This window comes from Sceloporus undulatus, chromosome 3 (assembly GCF_019175285.1).
Source record: "Sceloporus undulatus isolate JIND9_A2432 ecotype Alabama chromosome 3, SceUnd_v1.1, whole genome shotgun sequence".
NCBI lineage: Eukaryota > Metazoa > Chordata > Lepidosauria > Squamata > Phrynosomatidae > Sceloporus > Sceloporus undulatus.
In genome coordinates, this window is record NC_056524.1 from 36,525,358 (window position 1) to 36,547,256 (window position 21,899).

Here is a 21,899-nt window from a genome sequence, read left to right on the forward strand (position 1 = left end):
ATTGAGGAATACATACAACCCCCCGTAATTATGTCTGCACAAACCCTGAGGTGGCTCAGCAACGTGAAGTTTGTGCTGTCTGAGTTGATTCTATACTGCACACAGCTTGAAGTGAAAAACATAAAACAACTCAAGTTAATTAACACTAACCATGGATACCAAAATCCATAGTCACATTAAATACAAGGCTAGTGAAATTGTGTTACTTAAATAAAACAGCAAAATCGAGGTTTGTTTATAGGAATTTTATATATTTTTGAAAATATTTTAAAACCATGGATGACTTCTTTTCTCTAAACCCATGTTGACTTTTTGTGGTGTGGCATTGCTTTCTAGATGTCACAGACTCTCTGTTTGATGATCTGCTCCAGAATCTTCCTGGTATTGAGGTCAGACTAACTGGGTGATAATTGTTGGGATCCTTTTTTTTTTCCCTTGGGGAATGGGGACAATGTTCGCCTCCCTCAAGTCTTGCTGGACGTCTCCTGTTCTCCAGGAGTTCTCAAAGATATTGTCCATGGCTCCGATATTACCTTTACCAGTCTTTTAATACCCTTGATGTAGTTCATCTGGTCCTGGAGACTTTATTGTTTAGGTTAAACAGTATTTCCATACTATCTCTGAGAGCTCCGATGCCACAATAAACTGCAATTCCAAAGATTCTCATTGAGTCAGGGCAGTTAAAGCAGTCTCAAACTGGATTTTTCGGCAGTGTGTTTTGGACCAAAGTAACTCACTTGGAAAGGTGATAATGCTTGGTACAGTGGTGGAAGGTAGCAGGAAAAGAAGACAACAAGTGCACTGACTCAATCAAATAAGCCACCCGCCCCTGAGTTTGCATGATCTGACCAGGATAGTTGACTGGAGCTCTTGAGGTCTCTCATTCATAAGGTCATGAAAATCAAAGTCAACAGAAAGGCAAAAACACAACAAAAAAGATCAAGCATCCAGCTGTACTTATAGACTAGCGTGTGTTCACTGCAGGAAACACAGCTGTTGTTCTTGCTGCCTAAGCCACCTCTGAAACACAAGAGGCTTGAATAAAACTTAATTACAAAGTACAGCCCTGAAGATCTCAAGCAAGGGAATCTTAAGTATCCTCTCAAAGACATAGAGAGAGACCAACTCAAGGCACAGCTAATTAATTTTTGTTGTAACTACTGCATAATTGTCAAAACTTGACTGCTCTCCGATTTAAACCTGCCTGAGTCATGCTTTGAAATATTTTTGTACAAAGAAGCCTCCTGGGGATCTTTAATACCATTTTCTTTTTGCTACGTTCCATGCAAAAGTATGGGCTGTTGTGTGCCTTCAGTCGTTTCCAATGGTGCAAGTAATGCCCCCAGGTCAGCTTAATAAGCAGACAATGCTTTTATTAGGATTCAGTATACTTCCACAAAGTGTGCAAGCTTTTTAGTTCTCCAGAAACATCATTGGGCTAGTTAATAAAAACAAAACAAAAACAAAACAACTCAAAGGTTGCACCCTGTTGTAAAATTGGTGATTAGTCCTAATAAGGGTTTCATCTGTGTGTGGATTTTTGCTTCCTTCGTCTGGTTTAACATGGTTAACATTTCTCCACATGCCAAATTAATGTAACTCTTGCAAACTACTTTATGTGTGCCTTCAAGTTCTTTCCAGTTTATGGCAACCCTAATGCAGCAAATCTATCATGGGGTTTTCTTGGCAATTTGTTCAGAGGAGGCTTGCCATTGCCTTCCTCTGAAGGTGAGAGCATGTGAATTGCCCAAGGTCACCCACAGGGTTTCAGGGGCTGAGCAGCTGAATACATAGTAAAACACAGTGGCCTGTTACAGACAGGCCAAAATAAACTGCTTCGGTCACTTTGGATGGAGGTATGGTATTTCAATGACGTATGCGTCCTAAGAGTCCAAAAGCCACACCAAAGCCACGCTCCTGTCCTCACGGACTGGAGTGCAGCTTTGTGTTGCCTTTTGGACCCTTAGGACTCATGCATCATGGAAATACTATACCTCCAAGTGACTTGAAGCAGCGTTATTTTGGCCTGTCTGTAACAGGCCAGTATATGCAATATTGTTGCCTGTGTGCCTTCAAGTCGGCGTTTCTGAATCAGGGCCTGTTACAGATGCCAAAATAAAGCTGCTTCGGGTCTCTTTGGAGGTTATGCTTTAAATGTTGCATGCAGCCTAAAATCCGGAAGCTGCAGCAAAGCGCACTCCAGTGCTTAGGAATGGGGTGTGGCTTTGGTGCAACCTCCGGACTCTTAGGACCCCATGCATCATGTAAATAGCATACCTCCAAAGAGACCTGAAGCAGCTTTATTTTGGCAGTCTGTAACAAGCCAGTGGTACCCTAAGGTGAACCTCTCATGGGGTTTTCTTGGCAGGTTTCTTCAGACAGGGTTTGCTATGCCATCCTCTGAGGCGAGAGAATGTGACTTGCCCACAGGTCACCCAGTGGCTTTCCATGGCTGAGCAGTGATTCAAACCCGGTCAAACCAGAGTCAAACTACTTGCCACACAATATAACTGTAAATAAACCGATAAGAACATCAATTTATCTTTACATGACTATTTTTAGCTTTGATTGGAATGTCTGTGACATTTTTCTTGAATGTCCTACATGTTGAGGTGCCTTGTCCTTCTTTGTGGTTAGGACATCTGGTCTCCCTCACCATCGAACATGTAAAATTTTCTATTTATCTTATTGTTTTCAGCTTTTATTTTGGAATGCCCTACATTCTTCCATGAATTGCCCTCCATTTTTGTGCTGACTAGTCCTCCTTTGTGGTCTAGGACATCTGGTCACCCTGGCCACTGAGCATGTCAAATTTTATTATATTACTATTTGGCATTAGTGTTTTTAGCTTTGATTTTGTAATGCCCTACAATTTTTTCTCTTGAATATCCTACATTTGTCCTCCTTTGTGGTGGAGGACATCTGGTCCACCCTGTCCAGCATGCCACAGTGGTTTGAATGTTGGACTTTTGACTCTCTGGAGACCATGGATCAAATCCCAGCTTGGCCATGGAAGCCTGCTGGGTGACCTTGGGCAAGTGACACTCTCTCACCTCAGGGGAAGGAATGGCAAACCTCCTTGAACAACTCTTGCAAGAAGAAAACCCTATAAATGAAAATGATTTGAAGGAACACAACCCACAACACCCGGACACAGTGAGTATGCAAAACTTTTATTGGCATTGGTGTCTTGAGGTTTGAATTGGGAATGCCCAACATCCTTTTCCTTGAATGTCCTACATTCTGAGATGATGCCACGGAGCATGTACAAATTGATATTTACATGAGTGTACTGTATTTAGCTTTGACTTGGGAATGTCCAAGTCCTCCATTTTGTGGTGGCTTCTCCGTTGGGATTGGACATCGGGGTTTTCTCTGGCCACTGGAGCGAACACAATTGATGTTGACATGAGTGTTTTCAGGTGGGATTTTAGAATACCCTACTGTTATTTTTCTCGAATGCCTGGATTTTATACTGCCTTTGCCACCTTCGGGTTAGCCATGGAGCATGTACAAATGATATTTACATGATGTCTTTATTTGATTTGAGAAAGCCCAACTTTTTCCCTCTAAGTCCTCCATTTTGAGATGCCTTGAAGTTAGGACAGCAGGTTCAACCTGGCCAAGGAGCATTCCAACAGTTTTCTCTCTTCCAAAGTCCTCCATTTCGAGAGGCCTTGCCCTCTTTGGGTTGAGGACATCTGGTCAACCTGCCATAGAGCATGTACAAACTGATATTTAGATGGGTGTCTTTAGCTTGATTTGGATATGCCAAAGTCCTCCATTTTAGATGGCTGGGGTCAGGCCAGCTGGTTCCTTGGCCATGGAGCGGGTACAAAACGAGTGCCTTTAGCTTGGATTTGGAATGCCCCCGAGCCCTCCGTTCTGGGCGCCTTGCCCTCCTTTGGGCCCCGGCCAGGGAGCATGGGCCAAGTGGTACTTAAATGAGGGCCTTAGCTTGGCTTGGGGCAGCCCTCCCTCCTGGGGCTCCTCCTCCTTTGGGCTCAGGCCCCCTGGCCTCTGAGCATGTGAAGAGAGCCGCCCAGGGCTGGGCCCAGGGTCTCATGGCGCTTGCCTTGTGGCCACGGGCGCTGCCCTGCCGCATGCGGCTCAACTGGCCGCTCTAACAGTCAGTGGCAGGGAAGAGGAGGCCGAGGAGGAGGAGGAGGCGGGCTTATAGAGGCAGCCAGGGGCGCCTGGGGCCTGGCTTCTTTGGAGACAGAGCTTCCTTGGGGAGGAGAGGAGGGCTTCCCTGCAAGTGGCAAAAGGGCGCAGGTGGGGCGCTGGAGGGGGACCCCAAGGCAGTGGGCCCCTGCTGCCCTGGGCGGGGGAGGCTGGGAAGCAGAAGGCAGATGGCCTCGGTCCCTCTCTTCCTTTTCTGCCCAGGAGGAATCCCCCCCCCAAGTTTCTCCCATTGGGCAGGGCTAAGCAGCATGGAGATCCATTCGTGGGAGTTATATGGAAAGGGACCATGGAGCAGGATCCCCAAACTCTGGCCTTGAAGGTTCTTTGGGATTGGCTCCCAGTGTTTGAAGATGGCTGAGGCTTCTGGGCGCTGAAGCCCACCCCCCAAAAAAAAAACACCTGAGGACAGGGTTTGGGGGGGTTTGGGGGAAAGGAAGACCTTGGGAGACTTGAGCCTCCTTCCTCAGATGCAGGGCTCCTTTGGAAGACCTTGGTCTCCTGAGCTTTTGGGAGACTTGAAGTATGGAGACCTTATCATAGGGTTTTCTCAGCAAGTTTCTTCCGAGGGGTTTTTGGCCCTTGCCATCCTCTGAGGCTGAGAGAGTGTGACTTGCCTAAGGGTGACCAGACATCCTGCTTATCCAAGACCTGGACTATATTTCAACCTTCTCTCCAGGAGAATTTCAAAAGGTCCTCCATTTGGATCAGGATTAAGAAGTGTGAATTTATATTTGCATTCATGTTTATCATGTTGATTTTGGAATGCCCTTTACTTTGCGGCACCTTGACCACCTTTGTGGTCAAGTTAAGACGTTTGGTCACTCTGCTTAGAAGTCACTAGCACAAAGCCTTGATGGGTCCTCATTGCATAGTTGTTGTTGTTGTTGTTGTATGCCTTGGACATGTTTCTAACATATGGCAACCCTAAGGGGGAATGATCATTGGGTTTTCCTGGCAAGTTTCATCTGGGTGTGTGTGCCATTGCCATCCTTTGAGGCTGAGAGAGTGTAACTTGCTGAAGGCCACACAGTGGGTTTACACGAATGAGCCAAGATTTGAACCCTTATCTGCAGAGTCGGAGTCCAGTGATCAAACCAGTACACCACACAATTCTGCCAGTAGGTGGTATTTAAAAGTGGGATCTAGAGGAGTGTCGGGTTCAAATGCCTACTGAGCTATGAAATTCACTGGGGGACATTAGAGCGGCCTTTGCCTGATCTACTGTAGGAGGCTGTTGTGAGTTGCGGGAGGACTAGTAAAGGTGTATGTTCCCTTAATAAATGCATCAAAAATAATTTGTCCTTTGATCCCTTCAGACTGCAAAAAAAACCCATGTTAAATGTTGGGTACAACAGTTGTTCTGGAATACCTCTGAAAATAAGGTTACAAGATTGCAAACAGTATTTGGAGAGAAAACCTGTTAAATTCATCAGGGCATATTCCTGGCCACAGTTGTATATCCTCAGCCTTGATGTGGTTAGTTAGAAGTAAATGCAGTGAAATTTGGTTCCATCTGAGGTCCATAAGGATTAACATCTTCAGTTCCATATCTCCTAAATCCTCCTAATCCCATTGATTGCAAACAGATGAAAGTGTTTTGGAAAGGGAAGGAAGCATGCTAATGGGTCAGTCACATCAGTTTGTAGTTTGGGCTTTTGGGGTGGCTATGGATAAAAGGCACCAGATCTTTTTTGATAGTAGAAGCTAAGCAGGGTTAGCCCTAATTAGTACTTGGAGGGGAGACTGCCAATAGACCCCAAGTGCTATAGGCTGTATTTCAGAGGAAGGAACTGACAAAACCACCTCTGAGATTTCCTTGCTCAAGAAAACCCTATGAAATGCATGAGATTGCTATAAGTCAGCAGGTGACTTGACAATACACACAGAGATAAGTTAACGTGATGCTTCAGTTCCAATTTTTGCAGGATTTCATTTTTGTACCTTTTATCAACAGTCTTTGATATGGACTGCTAACTGAATCTCTGGTTGTCCTAAACCAGGGGTGACCAGCTCTCAGCCACAGGGACCAATTTCTTTGTCCCTGGGGCCCTCCAGGGCAACACAGACTGCCCCCCAAAAGCAAGGTGGTAGGAAAAATGGTTGGAAATTCACTCCTGAGTTTGAAAAAAACAAGGTAGCTTGGGATGTTAAGAAGTGAATGCAGACCAGCAACCTATAACTCTCTAGAGGCAATTCACCCTTCTTTTTTCCCACAAAAAGGAGTTGTCTAAGGAATCTAGAGGTGTTGAAGCCATAAAATTGCTTTGGGAAGGTACGTTTGTTCCTAGGATGGAATGCTCATATGCTCCTGGTGCTCACAGTGTACTTCTCTTTGTTTTAACTACCATTACTGAAAGAGCCAGCATGGAAGAGTGGTTTGAATGTCGAACTAGGACTCTGGGAGAGCAGGGTTTGAATCCTGCTTGGGAAAGTCACACTGTTTCACCCTCAGAGGAAGGAATCCCTCTGCACAAAGCTTGACAAGAAAACCCTGTGACAGGATTGTTATAAATTAGAAATGGCTTGAAGGCACCACCATCAACAACAACAACCAGAAAGCACTGATGAAACACTAGCTGTCTTCTAGATATGTAGCATTGCAACTCCTACCATCCCCAGACATAAAACTAATGGTTATTTTAGGCCAATATATCTGGAGGACTCCCAAGCTGAGGAATGATGCCACTAGTGATATTCCTAGGATAACTCTAAAGGCAAATTTGTAAAATGAATGGAACTTGTAGGAGTGTTGTTGCTGCTGTTTTAAATTAAAGTGTCATACTAGAGACTGTGGCTGTCCTTGAATGGAGGTGATCTAAGGGTTTCATCAGAAATAACAATGTGTGCATCTTTTTTTCTTCTTCCCAACATCAGCTGCTCTCCCTGCAGAAATGCTTCTCAGCAGCAAGGGTGACAAGAAGGAACAGGCTGGGCACAGGGATGGCCTGTCAGTAATTGCTGAGCCTCATGCCACCCAGCGGGCTGTTTTGAGGGAACTCTCTGAAAATGGACAGTGTCCGAGACCTTGTGTCCAGGTAAATTGTGGAGGAACAGGCTGTTTAGATAACCAAACACATGTTCAATTTTGTCTGAGAAAGTGTTCTGTAGCTTGCATGTTGTGAATAAGGTTCTGTTTGGAAATCATGATGGACATTTTAAATGACTGGCTGGGCATCCTTCCATTCAACCACACTCCTTAGTCTGTGGGCTGATTTCGCAGAAGACTATGAGGTGATTCCCCCCCCCCCCCCCGGATACCAATATACATGGATGCTTAAGTCTCATTAAATACAATGCTAGGGGACTGTTAAAGGGTTTTCTCCTTCCATGAGCCATGGAATGTCGGGCCAGTGGGAATGCATGCGCACTTTTAACTGCCAAGGGTCAACTACTGCTGAAAGGTTCTATCTTTTTGCTTCGGTTTCTCAGAAAAAAGAGTATAATGGAAAGATGGGCAACTGTAGCCCTCCAGATGTGGGAGTGGGATTGGCCTACAGCTCACCATCACCAGTGCCATCCCTAGGGTTGGTGTCACCCAGTGCATTTGGGGGAGTGAGGGGCAGACTGCTGTGGCCCCTGGACAGCCATTTGGGCTCTGGTATGGTTGCAGCCATGGCGGTGCCCAAATAGGAGGCACTTCTCCCCTTGCCCCAAGCAGCCTAGGCTGCTTGAGGGGGTGGTGTTACATTTGTGCTCTAGCATGGCTGTTGAGGGGCATTTGTGCTCTAGCATGGCTGTTGAGCAAATGAGAAAGGAACACGATGCCCTTTCTCACTCGCCCAGCAGCTGTGCCAGTCCCATGGGATATATCATTCCACCAGATGTACAGCCCCCTCTGGGGTGTTACCAGTTGCAGTGTGCACCCACCTACACACACACAACTGTAGTGATGTCACTGCCCATCACCATAGCTAGTGGCAAGAGATTATGGTAGTTGTAGGCTAGACATATCTGGAGGGCTGCAGTTGCAACCCTGGTGCTTCAGTGGAATTTGAGATTAGAGCAGATACCAAGCATTACTGGTTTGTGGTGTTGTTGTGCTAGGAGGAAGTTTTTGCATTGCTAAATACCCTTCATATCATGTATTGGGGATTCCTGATTCTAGGCCCATGCTTCTGTTTTTCAAATATGTAGGAACTGGACCTAACTTGCAACCTTTAACCTTCAGCGGCCCTTAGCAGAGACACAGGGTATTATTCTCAATTGGGTTTATCATGCATGAATATAGAGTTCAGAATTGTCAACAGTGGGGCCAAAGGTGATAAACTTAAAAGGGCTTGTGTTACTTGTATGCAGAGCTCAAAGCTGCTTTGCATAGAAACGCCTCAAAACTTTTCTCTTGCTTTTTAGCCCTGCTTTTTTTGTTCTGCTTACTCTGTGTGATGCATATATTATTCTCCAATTGAGAATAACACTTTATGGTGCTCAAGTGAGCTTTACTTCATGATGTTTTTCAAGACTGTGATCTGTAAGCCCAAGCATGAGACTGTATTTTGAGACCTTCCAGGGTTTTGGCCAATGACTCCCATCAATGCCACACAACATGGTTGGCGGGAAGTGATTATAAGAGTTCTGGTATGGCCCACCAAGACATCACTTGGAAAAAATACTTTTGAGAGGCATAAAGGGAATGATCTACTGAAGCTATGTGTGACTGTGGACTAGGTGAACAGTGCTTTGGGAGCTAATGCCACTATGCAATCCCAAATGGGTTTGATCCTGGCAATTTATTATTAAATGGAGAAACAGGCAAAGATTCCCTACCTTTTCTGTAATTATAATTCACAATGGCCGTTATGTCCAATGGAACATTGTACAGCTTACATGCAGACTCTGAAAGACCTTATCTTCCTATATCAACCTGCGTGAGTGTTAAGATCCTTGTAGGAAGACTTTCTTGCAGTCCGTCCACCATCCCAGCCCTCTCTGGTGTTGACACAGGACAGAGCCTTCTCAATGCCTGCTTCTAGGATATGGAATTCCCTTCAACTGGAAGCAAACTGGGTCTTTCTCAGCTTTGCTAGCAATCTTTTTGTTTAAACAGGCATTTGTTGATTAATAGATTGGTTTTAGGGATGTATTTTTAAAATATTGTTATGTTTTTTAAATGACTATATACTTTATAAAATTAACAGTGTTTTTGATATGATAGTTTGATTAATTGAGTTTATGAGTTTTCCTTCCAGCTTGTGTCTTGTTTTACCTTATATTGCAAGCCACCTTGGTCCCATGTTTGGAAAAAGGTGGGATAGAAATGGAATAAAAAGCCTTTACGACAGGTGGACAATTTGCAGTTCTCCAGATGTTTGTTGTTGGATTATGATTCCTTCCAACCCTAGCCGACATGGCTAATTGGAAGGGATGATAGGAGTTGCAGTCTAACAACATCTGGAAGACCACATGTTCCACTCTGCTTTAGAGTGGTGTTCTGTGCACCTTCAAGTGAATTGCAACTTATGGAAACCCATTTATAAGGAGAGGTTTGGAAAGATTTAGTCAGAGAAGGTTTTGCCATTGCCTTCTTTTAAGCTCAAAGAGTATAACTTGCCCAGGATCACCCAATGGGTTTCCATGACTAAGCACACATTTGAATTCTGGGCTCTTGGAATCCTAGCCCAGCACTTAAATCACTCCACCGTTCCAGCTCTATAGGGCATTAAGGCTTTTCAGTACAAAGTGATCCGATCCCTTGGGTCCATGGACCAGTTTTCTACCCCAAAGGTAACAAATTTCAGCAGCCTCAGAAATGCAAAATGCACTGTGACTCTGTGCTAAGTATCTAATTGTGGATACTGTACTAAAAGAGTGTTACTGACAACTGCTTTAGAATGACATTGTTCATCTTCTGGCCCTCTTGAGACATTGTTACAGACTGAACCTTTCTCCCCCTTGACTTGCTTCATAGCACTGTTAACTGGAGTGCTGAGTCCTCTTAGTCTGTGCCTTCCAGTGTGAGCAATAAGCTGGAACTGAGCCTAGGGTTCATTTGTACCTAACATGAAATGCTTTAACATAGTGGCAGTCAACATGGCATCTGCAGTTGTCCATCCTGACACGAGGCCAGAAGAGATTTGGTCTGTGTAGTCTGTGAGACTGGTAGCACTGTGGGGCAGTTAGGGCTAACTTCTCAACCTTTGCACATCAACAGTACCAGAGATACTCCTTAACCAACATGTATGCAACATGGCTCACATCAATGAGTCTTAAACTTTGGTATTTATTTATTTACTGCTTTCCCTTCTCTTGCCGGCCACCACATTTTCCTATATTACAGTCACTACTGGGGAAACTGCTTAAATTAAAACTTCTGCACCCTTACTAATATGTTTACTGGCAAAACATGAACATAACTGCAAAGATAGCTATCCTTCTCTTCTATTACCCTTTCCTGTATTATTTCAAGATCAATACAGCTGCATTGAACCACAGAAGGTTTCTTCATTTCAAACCTCTTGTAGCTTGATCAGAAAAAGGCCCCTCACATTTCCCTTTTTATAAAAATATTAACATTTCCCTTTTTGCCCTAGCTGGAGAGTCTAGTTAAGAGTGTCATGGATTATTAGTGAACAGCAGGCCTAGGGCTACCTAAAGCAATGATTTCAACTGCACAGTGGACTACAGTCCCCATAAACCACAGTCACTGTACCCAGTGAGTGTAGATATTGGGGGCTATAATCCAATATCTGGAGATCTAAAGTTATAAAAGCTGGGTTAAAGCATGTTGTTCCTGTCCTGTTTGAATTCCTACCCTTTAAATGAGATTACTGTTTTTCAGGGATCAACCATAGCGAGGCACCTCTCTGGATCCGAAAATGTCTGTCCTGCTGCTGGCAAGAGTGTCTTGCCAAGCTGTTTGTCATCTAAACAGAACTTTACTATTTACATTGATGATGTGGAAGAGAGAAGCAGGTGTAGCTATATGGCTGTAGAAGATGTGGAACCCAGCATGTGTGAAGTTGATACCAGTGAGCTAAAACCCAATATCCACTTGCTGCTGAATTTCAGTACAGGTAACATGTTGGGTATTCTAACATCACCAAAAGCTTTTAATTTCCTAGTGTGATGCCTGTTCCAAAAGCCAGCCAGTGGTTAGAAATGTGGGTGTTAATGCAGCGTGGGCATAGTCCAGATGTGAGATTGTCATTATTGGCTATGCTGGTTTGGGCTGATGGGAGCTGCAGGTTAACAAGAACTGGAGACTTGTCCTTTGCCTGCTTTGCCTACTCCTGCCTAAGGTAACACCTCCTAATAATGGTTGCATAATCTGAAGTGGGTGGCTAATTGCATGCTCCCCCCCCCAAATAATTCTTCCTCAATATTTTTGGCAATTTAGGATCTCCCATGTCAGTGGATAAGTCTTTGCAGTCACAAAATGAAGATCTTCAGGATACTAAGTTGGATGTCATGAGTGTTGCAGAATATGCAGAAGATATTCATCACTACTTGAGAGAGGCTGAAGTGAGTGGCACATCCAATCATCTCTCCTTGTAACATTGGCCAATGGGTAGTGGTCATGAAACATGCATTTTGTAGGAACTCAGATCGTGAATGAATGGTGCAATCTTCTAAGCATGCCTGTGTTTGGCCCTTCTTTCTCATACTACTTTCCAATTCTATATTTTTCTGGTCTGTTAGCCTTAATGTTGAAGCTGAATCTCAGTAAGATTGAGATGTGGGATAATATTAAACAACCAGTTACTTTAATTTGCTGGATTATCAGAACAAGTGGCTGCTAGCTGTGAGTGAATTACATTCCTGCTGTTGGGTTCATATTTGAATTCATTTGCATTTTGCACTATGCTCTCCCATATCTTGAAACCAGGCTTTGCTGCCACAGATGGGATGCAGAGCAGGGCTTCTCCATCAGTCTTTAGGCAGGTGGCGTGTTCCTTGAAGTACACTGCTCCCTCGGGTTACGAAATTAATTCGTTCCGCGGCCGCTTTTGTAACCCGAAAAGCCTTCGTAAGCCGAATTGCCATAGGCGCTAATGGGGAAAAGCTGCATTTCGTGCGAAAAAGCGCCGAAAAGCACCAAAAAAATTTTTCGTAACCCGAAAAAACATTCGTAACCCGGAACAATTATTTCCAATGGGATTTTTTCGTATCCCGGAAATTTCGTAACCTGGGTATTTCGTATCCCGAGGTACCACTGTATTGAGATCCCAAGCCATAATAGTAGTTCAGAACATCCCCAGAACCTGGTGATGATCTGAATTGCTATATGTAGCATGTCTAGTACAAGTCCTCAAAAACTAGTGTTCTGTAAAGTTTTTTTTATCAGTTGAGTTCAACTGTGTGTATTTGTGTATTTACATAGCTGTGTGTCCCCTTATTTGCTGCTTTTTCACAGACATACCATTTTTACCTCCTGGATGTGGGGGACAAGATTAAGTGAGTGACCTTTGCTCTATGGGATATATAGGCCAAAGATTTTGGATTGTTCTCCATCAAATAACCATTCTCTTAGCAACCTCGGTCATTAACAAGTAATTGGCCCAACACAATATGGTCAGCATTCACAATGCTACCTGACATGTTTTATTCATACACTCAGTAGGATGTGTATCTGTGTGTGTGTGTTGAAATATCTCAGTAGTCTTGATTTGTATTCAGGTCTTATCAGTTCTGATCCTTGGATCCTTCTTAACACTGCTAGATGATTCCTCAAGTGTTTTTGGCTGCTTTTACCTAAGTACAGAACATTTCACTTAAATACAGCTCTAACTTATTCTTTTTGCCTGTTTCCCCACTGTGCTCCCTCCACCAATTGAGATCATCTTGTATTATGATTTTTCTTCCAGAGTGCCAGCAGTTCCACAGAACTTTAGGTTGCCTTTGAATTGTGGAGGTGTACTACACTCCTTCCTGCTAGTCATTAATGAAAATGTTAAAACAGCTCTATGTCCAGGTTAAAGCTTGTAGCGAGCAAGCTTTCTGGGTCAGTCCAAGAGCCTGTGTAGTCCAACATCCTGTTAGCACATTGCCAATACCTTGCCCAGGTATTACCAGCAGGACATTAAAGGCAACATCACCCTCCCACTCATGATGGTGGTTTGTTGTAGATGTTATTCATGTTTGGAGCTACATGTTGACTCTGGCTTATGGCAACCCTATCATAGGATTTTCTTGACAAGATCTTTTCAGAGGAGGTTTCCCATTGCCTTCCACATAGGCTGAAAGAATGTGTCTTGTCCAGGTTCACCTTCTGGGTTTCCATGGCTAAGTGGGGATATACCTTGGTGTCCTGGAGTCCAGCACTCAAACCATTATGGCACACTGACTTTGATGGTTGCAATCTGTGACTATCAAGAACAGCAACTAAAAGCTTTTTCCTCCATGAATTTCTCCTGTGGAAACTAATGGGTTTATCTTACATTAAGTTCTCCATCTCCTTTTAAAGCCAACCATGTTCACAACTATTGCTATATCTTGAACTTCACATTTTAGCTAGCTGCTATGTGCACATAGTGACTTGTTCTACATTTTATGCAGATGCTGTGCTATTTATAGCTACTCCTTCTGTGGTAATGTTATATTCTAGACAGATTTTGTCTGATTCCAGGCTTAATATAAGTTCAGTTTTATGTCATGCCGGGGGGGGGGGGGGGTGGGTGTGCTGTATGGTGGCTTTTGTTTTGTTTTGTTTTTTGTAAAATGATATATAGGATGGGTTTATTTCACTTACTTCAAAGTCAAACATTCTCTGAATAGGTAAAATACAGACCCAAACCATGCTACATGAGGAAGCAGCCTGACATCACTTCTGGAATGCGTGCTGTCTTAGTGGACTGGCTGGTGGAAGTTGGTGAAGAATACAAGCTTCAAACAGAGACGCTGTACCTTGCTGTAAACTACTTGGACAGGTTTCTTTCTTGTATGTCTGTCCTCCGAGGAAAACTGCAGCTTGTAGGAACAGCAGCAATTCTCCTAGCTGCGTAAGTATGCTTTTGGCAGATGACAGCTAGTTTGAGGAGATTATCACATGAGCCCCCATTCTCACCACAGTTGTGTTAGTGAGAAAGAACCACAAGCAATACTATCTTAGGAGCAGTCACTATCGCATGTATCTGCAAGCACTGTAGGAGCAATTGCTGGTCTGGGACTCTCTTTCCCAGCATGTGGCTTAACCCTGCCTGCCTCCCCTATTGCTTTGTCAGCATGTCTTTCAGGAGGTGGTGTAGTATGGGGTTCTGGGTTGCTTCTGGGTCAGATGGGGTATTTTTATGTGTTTTCAGATGTTTGGGAGTCTTACGCCTTGTTTGGGGGCAAAAAAGGTTGAAGTCATACAGATTTTTTAAAAAATAGGGTCTTTGAGGATAGGGAAGCTGGCTTCAGGACCCACAAAAGTGGGATCCAGGGGCTACATGTTGCCCAGTGGGCACCGTTTATCCATCCCTGTTGTAGAACTAGGGTGGCAAACTGTGGACTTGGGGCCACATGACCCTTTTGGGCAGTTTTGGTAGCCTTCCATTCTACTTAGTCCCTCCCCAGGCTCATGAAAAAAGTGAACTGCCTCTCTTGGAAATGTTCAGGACACATAATTCACCTTTTAAATAGGTCTTGGGGCCTGCCTCAATGTTTTTTTTTACATAAGGCTTATCCATTTTTCAAAACCAGAAGTTGACTTCTGATTTTGTTTTGTTGTCATTTCTTTGCAGTCAGGTATAAAATTAGCCTTTGCTCATTCCTGCCACAAAGAGAATGAATTAGCAACCTCTAGAGACTAAGCTGGGACCAAACAGTAGCTTGCAGGAAAAAAATAATGAAATGGCATTATTTTTCAAAGATGGTATATGTTAAAGGCCCTGGATCTAGTTCTGTCATTCCTTTGACAGACCCACTTCTGTCACTTCTTCCATCTGCATGAAATGCTGCAGGGTATTTACCTAGGCACACTTCTACAGTGAGCAAAACACAGAGAAGCAAACACTTATCAAGAGCTACTTCTAGGACTTTGTGTGCAAATGGTTGCAAAATGAGAGGAAGGGTTAAATATCACTACTCTGTAAATTAGGAGTGGGCGACTGGCCTCTTATGAAACCTCAGAACACCACTTGCCCCTATCACAAACCACCTATGATTTGATTTAAAGGGGGAAACTTTTTTAGGGGATGGTGTTTTTTTTAAATTCAAAATGAGGCATTTTTGGCTTGAAACCCTGACTCTTTTAGGCCCATGAATGACCTCTTTTAAATCAGAACACATCTTGTGGTTTTATAAAGACTTAAAACAGCCCACAGGAGCCATAAACATGGCAAAGGTGCCCTGGAGGAGACGTGGAGAACATTTTTAGCAGGGAGGGAATCAAAATTTGGGAGGCTGAAGACTATTGGGGGCATTGCAGGCTGCATGTAGCCCATGCACACTTTTCCCATGCCTGTTCTTAGACTTCTACACAGATTGTTCTGCTTCTATCTGAATGAAATTTGTCAGGCTTCCTCCACTTGTTGCTTCAAATTGTTTTCAATACGGCAACCTAAAGTGAACCCATCATGGGGTTTTCATGGCATGATATATTTACAATGGATTTGATATTGCCTTCCTCTGAGGCTGAGTGTGTGTGGCATGCCCAAGTCACCCAGTGGGTTTCCATGGATGAGCAGGGATTCACACCTTGATTCCCCCAAATTCTAGTCCAGCACTAAAACTACTATACCACTCTGGCTGTCTCCTCTACTTAGGAGAATCTGTTCTTAATGTTGATAGATTTCTTCCATTTATGTCTTCTTTCCTTGTATGGTCAATCAAAAGACACCAAGTTTTCCAACTGAGATTGTGATTTAGACTCAGGGAAAAGCCTCCTCTAAAGTAGCCCAAGCCAGATCAACTCCTTTTCTGACAAGTAGACGTAGGATGCAGTTCCTACTAAAAGCATAGAATAATGCCCTTTGTTAAAGCGATTGTGAGATGAATAAGATTCAGTTGCCCAGCTGTTAACAAAATTCTGAATAAACTTGGTCATTGAGCAATAAAATCTGCTGAGTAGTAAGACTGGAGCAGAAATACCTTGGCATGACAGCTCCAAGTAATAGTATTAATTTCATGGACTAAAACAAATGGGAATTACGTGGTTCTTCAGGCGTTGTTGAACTGCAGTTCCCAATAGCCCTAGCTAGAATAGCCAGTGTTGAACAATAATGGGACCTGAAGTCCCACAGTATCTGGAGGGTGGCATAATTCCCAGACTTGGAACTAAACTTGCTGTTTGTGTAGTCGTGCTTTCTCTTTCTGTTCCCAGAAAATATGAAGAAATCTATCCACCTGAAGTAGAAGAATTTGTGTATATAACAGATGATACATACACCAAAAAGCAACTGTTGCGAATGGAACACCTGCTCCTCAAAGTTCTTGCTTTTGACTTGACAGTGCCCACCATCAACCAGTTCCTCCTTCAGTATTTGCAGAGGCATGGCGTCAGTCTTAAGACAGTGAATTTTGCCAGGGTAAACAAGTGCTATATTTTATATGCTCAGAGGACACCTTGGCAAGGAAGGACATAGTGTAACTTTTCTGACATCATTATTTCTGTGTTTGGATCTGCTCCAGATATCTTCCTGAATATTTAGATATTCTGAATATATAGTAAGCAAGATGATGCTTTGACTCAAAGTCAGTATAATTTTTGTCTAGGCCTGCTGTGCTGACTGTTGCTATTCTGTAGACAAAACAGGTGTGCAACTGTTCTGTTGCAGTTCCCAGAAGGCAGCACTTGGGAAAATTTCCCCAAGTGGGCTTGAAAAAAATCACTCTGGGATCCACAGCTGCAGGATTTCCCCAGCCAATGCCTGTGCTTTCTGAGAAATTCTGGGAGATGTGGTTCAATAAAGGAGTTTATCCAAATTCAGCTGTCAGGGTGATTGTTGAACGGGAGAGGGGGAACCAAAGAGGCATGCTAATTTTTTGTAGTTATTTATTAAAATATTTATATCATACCTTATATTCAATGATCTCAGTGTTCCATACAATAAATTTAAGATGATAAGTAACCAATAGCAATAATTTAAAAGACTAAAAATATATTATCATATACTATACAACCAGTTAAAGTAGTTTAAAACAATGTTGACCATGCCACATGTACAAACTGGATAAAGTCAGTTAGGACCTACATACTGTAATAAAAAGTTAAATTTTGACTTGGCACTGGACTGACACTAGTGTTGGTGCCAGTTGGACCTCTGAGAAGGAGGGCGTTTCATAGCTGGGGTGCTACCACACTGAAGGCCTCTCATATGTCCTCCAGCAATATATTGCCTCCACCCCTCCAGCTGATCTCCATTCTCGGGCAGGCATACATACAGGGATGTGTTCCATCAAGTATCAAGTCTAAAGCTGTTTAAGGTTTAAAATGTCATTGGCACCTTGAATTCAGATCAGAAGCATATTGTCTGCCAGTGCAGCTCCTGCAGTGTTACATGGTTTCTGTGTTTTCGTAAAAGTACAAAGATTAGCTTACGAATTCACATTGTGAATTGTTAGTATTTAACAGAATGTCAGCCATGTGGACATCCACATGCATTGAGCTATGTTGGTATTCAGTCTGGGGGTTGTGTAATAGAAGCATGATGTAACTCTGCTGGTGGGTATTTACATATATGTTGGGATTTTTAAAATCTAAAGATCTTTTGTTGCTGTCATTTCTGACTTATGGCAAACCTAAGGTGAACCTATCATTGGCCCCATACAGACAGGCCAAAATAAAGCTGCTTCGGGTCATTTTGGAGGTATGCTGTTTAAATGATGCATGCATCCAAAGAGTTCAGAAGCCGCGTCAAAGCTGTGATCCAGGCCTAAGGACTGGTGCACAGCTTTGGCGCAGCTTGCGGACTCTTAGGACGCATGTATAATTTAAACAGCATACCTCCAAAGTGACCCAAAGCAGCTTTATTTTGGCAGTCTGTATGGGGCCAATGTTTTCTTGCAAGATTTATTCAGAGGATGTTTGCCATTGCATTCGCTGAGGCTGAGAGCATATAACTTGCCCAAGGTCACCCAGAGGGCTTAGTAGATTACTAAGTAAGTAAACGGGTAGTTCTGACTTAAACATTAATTTAGTGTTTTAAATGGAGCAATTGACTTCACTGCTGTTGATATGGTGTTGGATGGTGGATAACATGGTTTCTACTGATTTCCACACTGTTAAAAACAGAATGCATCTCTCTTCTTAGTATGTAGCAGAGCTGAGTCTCCTTGAAGCTGATCCGTTCCTGAAGTACCTTCCCTCTCAAATGGCCGCAGCTGCTTATTGCTTGGCAAACTACACTGTGAATAGGCATTTCTGGGTAAGCCTGACTTTTTCATACTGTGTTTGTATGTGTGTGTGTTAAAGCTGGGTGTACAGAGTTTGATGACTAAACTATGGTTAAGACTGGAACACTTCTAACTCCTGTCCTAGCTGCGAGTAGCTGGCTTTAGCATTTTTAGCAACAAGCTTCAAAAATGACTGATGCAGCAAAAATATCCACAGTGCTAACAAAACAAATTCCCATTTTTCCTCACTCAAGAGACTGTTAACGCTGCAAAGTTAGTATGGTCATTAAAAACTTATGAAAGCTTGCAGAGCTGAGAAACAGTTCTCTACCACTGTAGTTCAGTTGAACTTTAATGTGTGTTGTTGTTGTTGCTCCAGTTTGAAATCTGTTAACAGCACTATTCTAAAAAAAATAAAAAAATCACTGGCACCTTGTTCCAGGAATCCTCCCAAACTAAGAATGTGTTGATATTTTCCCTGCTTTAGGTAATGTCTGGATGCAAGGGAGAAAAATCTTTCCAAAGCATCAGCGCCTATGATAACACATTTCTGCAATGTTTCCTCCTGAACAATATGTCTTGTTTTTTTGCAGAGATTTTTGGCCCCAGGGAGTTTTTCACCATAAAGAGGGACAGACAAAAGAGACTGTGGCCTGTTACGGACTGCCAAAATAAAGCTGCTTTGGGTCTCTTTGGAGGTATGCTGTTTAAATTATGCATGCATCCTAAGAATCCAGAAGCTGCACCAAAGCTGCACTCCAGTGCTTAAGAATGGAGTGTGGCATTGGCGCAACCTCCGGACTCTTAGGACCCATGCATCATTTAAATAGCATACCTCCAAAGAGACCTGAAGCAGCTTTATTTTGGCAGTCTGTAACCGGCCTGTATGAGCATAACTAGGATAGGAGGTTTGTTTAGTGGGAGCCACACTCTGTTTTTCTGTTAGAAATTGATCAAAGCTACTGCCTTGCTTGATTTCCTGTTATGCTTATGGTCTGGGTTGAAATGAATGCAAGCATTGCAAATGTTAATTTACTGGGCTGCAACTCCCACAATCTCCAAGATTCTAGGATTCTGGGATATGTAGTCCAGGGAAATAACTTCTTCAGGGCTATGCAGGGGTTTGTAAATTCAAACAAAAATCCACCAGTGATACCTTTATTGGCCAACCAAAATGCACAATAGACTTGTTGCAAGCTTTCGACGCTCCACTGGCTTCTTCATCAGGCAAGATGTTACATACCAAACAGGAGAAAAATTAGAGATGTTAGTAAGATATCTGCATTTTGTTGTTTCAGTCCTTAGTTAAGATGGTATGGGGAGGGCATGTTTGGAAACTGGGTGTACTTCCTGGCCTCTGCAAGGGTTCTTTTGGTGACGGACACTGAAGCATGTTACTAATATAGCATAAGGTTTATTGATGGCAAATGATGGAGCAGATAGTTTACTGCAGAGAAGTAATACAGACCTTTTGCTGATAGGTTCCAGGATCCCCTCACAGCCAGTAGTAGAGCTGGATCACAAATAAATTCTTTCCAGATGGTGCTGAAACCTGGGACCTCTAGCATAAAGAAAATGAAAGTGCGCAAACATTACCTTTTCACCCCAGTAGCTATGAGAACCGTACAGGCAGGTTAGCAACAGAGAAAGATTCTTCCCCCTCATCCATTCCCAGCCTGCATATCTTTTTCCAGATTCAAACCTCAATGTGAATGCAGTGACTAACAAGGGCACTAATGCAAATTAACTCATGTTAACACCATTGGACAGCTCCTAACATTTGCCCATGATGCTAAGACTCCAAAACCAATCTGCCTAGTGGCAGAGCCTTAACTCACTAGACCAGGTATCTATTCAGCACAGGAATTGCTATTCAAGTGCCATAAAGATTTGTGCTGTCTTCTCCTCGTTAGCCAGAAGCCCTTGCTGTGTTCACTGGATACTCACTGAGTGAGATAGTGCCCTGTCTAAGTGATCTACACAGAGCATGCCTCGAAGCTCCTCATCAACAGCAGCAAGCAGTAAGAGAGAAATACAAGCTGACAAAGTAAGTGCTTGGGTCAGAAATTTCTTGCCACAGCTCCAGGTTGTCTTGGATGAAGCTGATTATCTAGACCCATTTTAAACCAGTTTCAGGGCGGGATACAAAATTGAGACTGCCATGGTCTCCTTAGTCTATGATCTCCGTCCGGGCATTGACGGGGAAGTGTGACCCTGCTGGTGCTCTTCGACATCTCAGTGGCCTTCGATACCATCAACCATAGTATCCTTCTGGAACGCCTGAGGGAGTTGGGAATTGGAGGCACTGCACTCCAGTGGCTCTGGTCCTACCTCTCGGGCAGATTACAGATGGTGATGCTGGGGGACAGCTGCTCTTCCAAAAGAGAGCAAATATCTGGTATCCCTCAGGGTGCCATTCTGTCCCCCATGCTTTTTAACATTTACATGAAGCTACTGGGTGAGATCATCCGGAGACATGGGGCGTGGCGTTATCAGTACACTGATGACACCCAAATCTATTTCTCTATGTCTCTGACTGTTGCAGTGACTAGGGATGGCATCTCTCCTCTGAATTCCTGCCTTGGGTCGGTAATGGATGAGGGAAAACAAACTCAGGCTGAATCCAGAGAAAACGGAGGTACTTGCGACAGGTACCTCAAGTCCAGGGATAGGGATTTGTCAACCAGTCCTGGACGGGGTCACACTTCCCCTAAAGGACAAAGTTCTCCGTTTGGGAGTACTCCTGGATCCATCTCTGCAGTTGTCATCTCAAATAGATACGACACCCAGGAGTGCTTGGTATCAGCTTCAGTTGATACGCCAACTGCGTCCCTACCTGGACTGAAAGGACCTTGAAGCAGTGGTATTGCACTGGTAATCTCTTCATTTATATTTCTGTAATGCGCTGTACTTGGGAGTACCCTTGTACCAAGTTCAGAAGCTTCAATTGGTCCAAAATGCGGCAGCCAGATTGGTCACCGGCACATCTAGGTTTGACCATATAACACCAGTGTTAAAATCTCTTCACTTAGCTTCCGGGCGCAATACAAGGGGTTGGTTATTACATTTAAAGCTCTACATGGCTTGGGCCCGAGTTACTTGTGGGAGCGCCTCTCCTTACACAATCCGCCCTGCACTCTCAGAACATCAGGGAAATACTTATTGGAACATCATAATACTAGGTTAACGACAACTTCCCATAGGGCGTTTGCAGCTGCAGTTCCAAAATTAAGGAATAGCCTACCAGAAGAGATCCATCTCATCAATACCATAGAGGCCTTTAAGAAGGCACTCAAAACGGATCTCTTCTGGCGGGCTTATCCATAGGACTCCATATAAAAACTTATGATGATGTTCCACTCCTGACTATAATTATTAGCTACTGATGAACTGTTTTTAGAGAACTAATAGGAATGCGGTAAAGTCAGTATTAGTGTTTTATCAATTGTATTTGTATTATTGTA

General features: G+C 43.4%; 1 protein-coding gene across 2 annotated transcripts in view; it reads left to right on the forward strand.

Annotated features, from left to right (window-relative positions):
- CCNA1 (cyclin A1) overlaps nt 1-21,899 on the forward strand; it is a 24,646-nt gene that overhangs the window by 1,409 nt on the left and 1,338 nt on the right. The window contains exons 1-8 of one of the 2 annotated variants that reach the window (XM_042459432.1): nt 4,180-4,275; nt 7,060-7,220; nt 10,961-11,195; nt 11,519-11,643; nt 13,897-14,120; nt 16,424-16,628; nt 18,354-18,467; nt 20,349-20,482. In XM_042459432.1, coding sequence (XP_042315366.1) covers nt 7,077-7,220; nt 10,961-11,195; nt 11,519-11,643; nt 13,897-14,120; nt 16,424-16,628; nt 18,354-18,467; nt 20,349-20,482 — 1,181 coding nt within the window. In that variant the 5' untranslated portion in view covers nt 4,180-4,275; nt 7,060-7,076. Of the gene's footprint in view, nt 1-4,179; nt 4,276-7,059; nt 7,221-10,960; nt 11,196-11,518; nt 11,644-13,896; nt 14,121-16,423; nt 16,629-18,353; nt 18,468-20,348; nt 20,483-21,899 lie in introns of those variants that run through there. The other variant, XM_042459433.1, reaches the window with a different exon arrangement.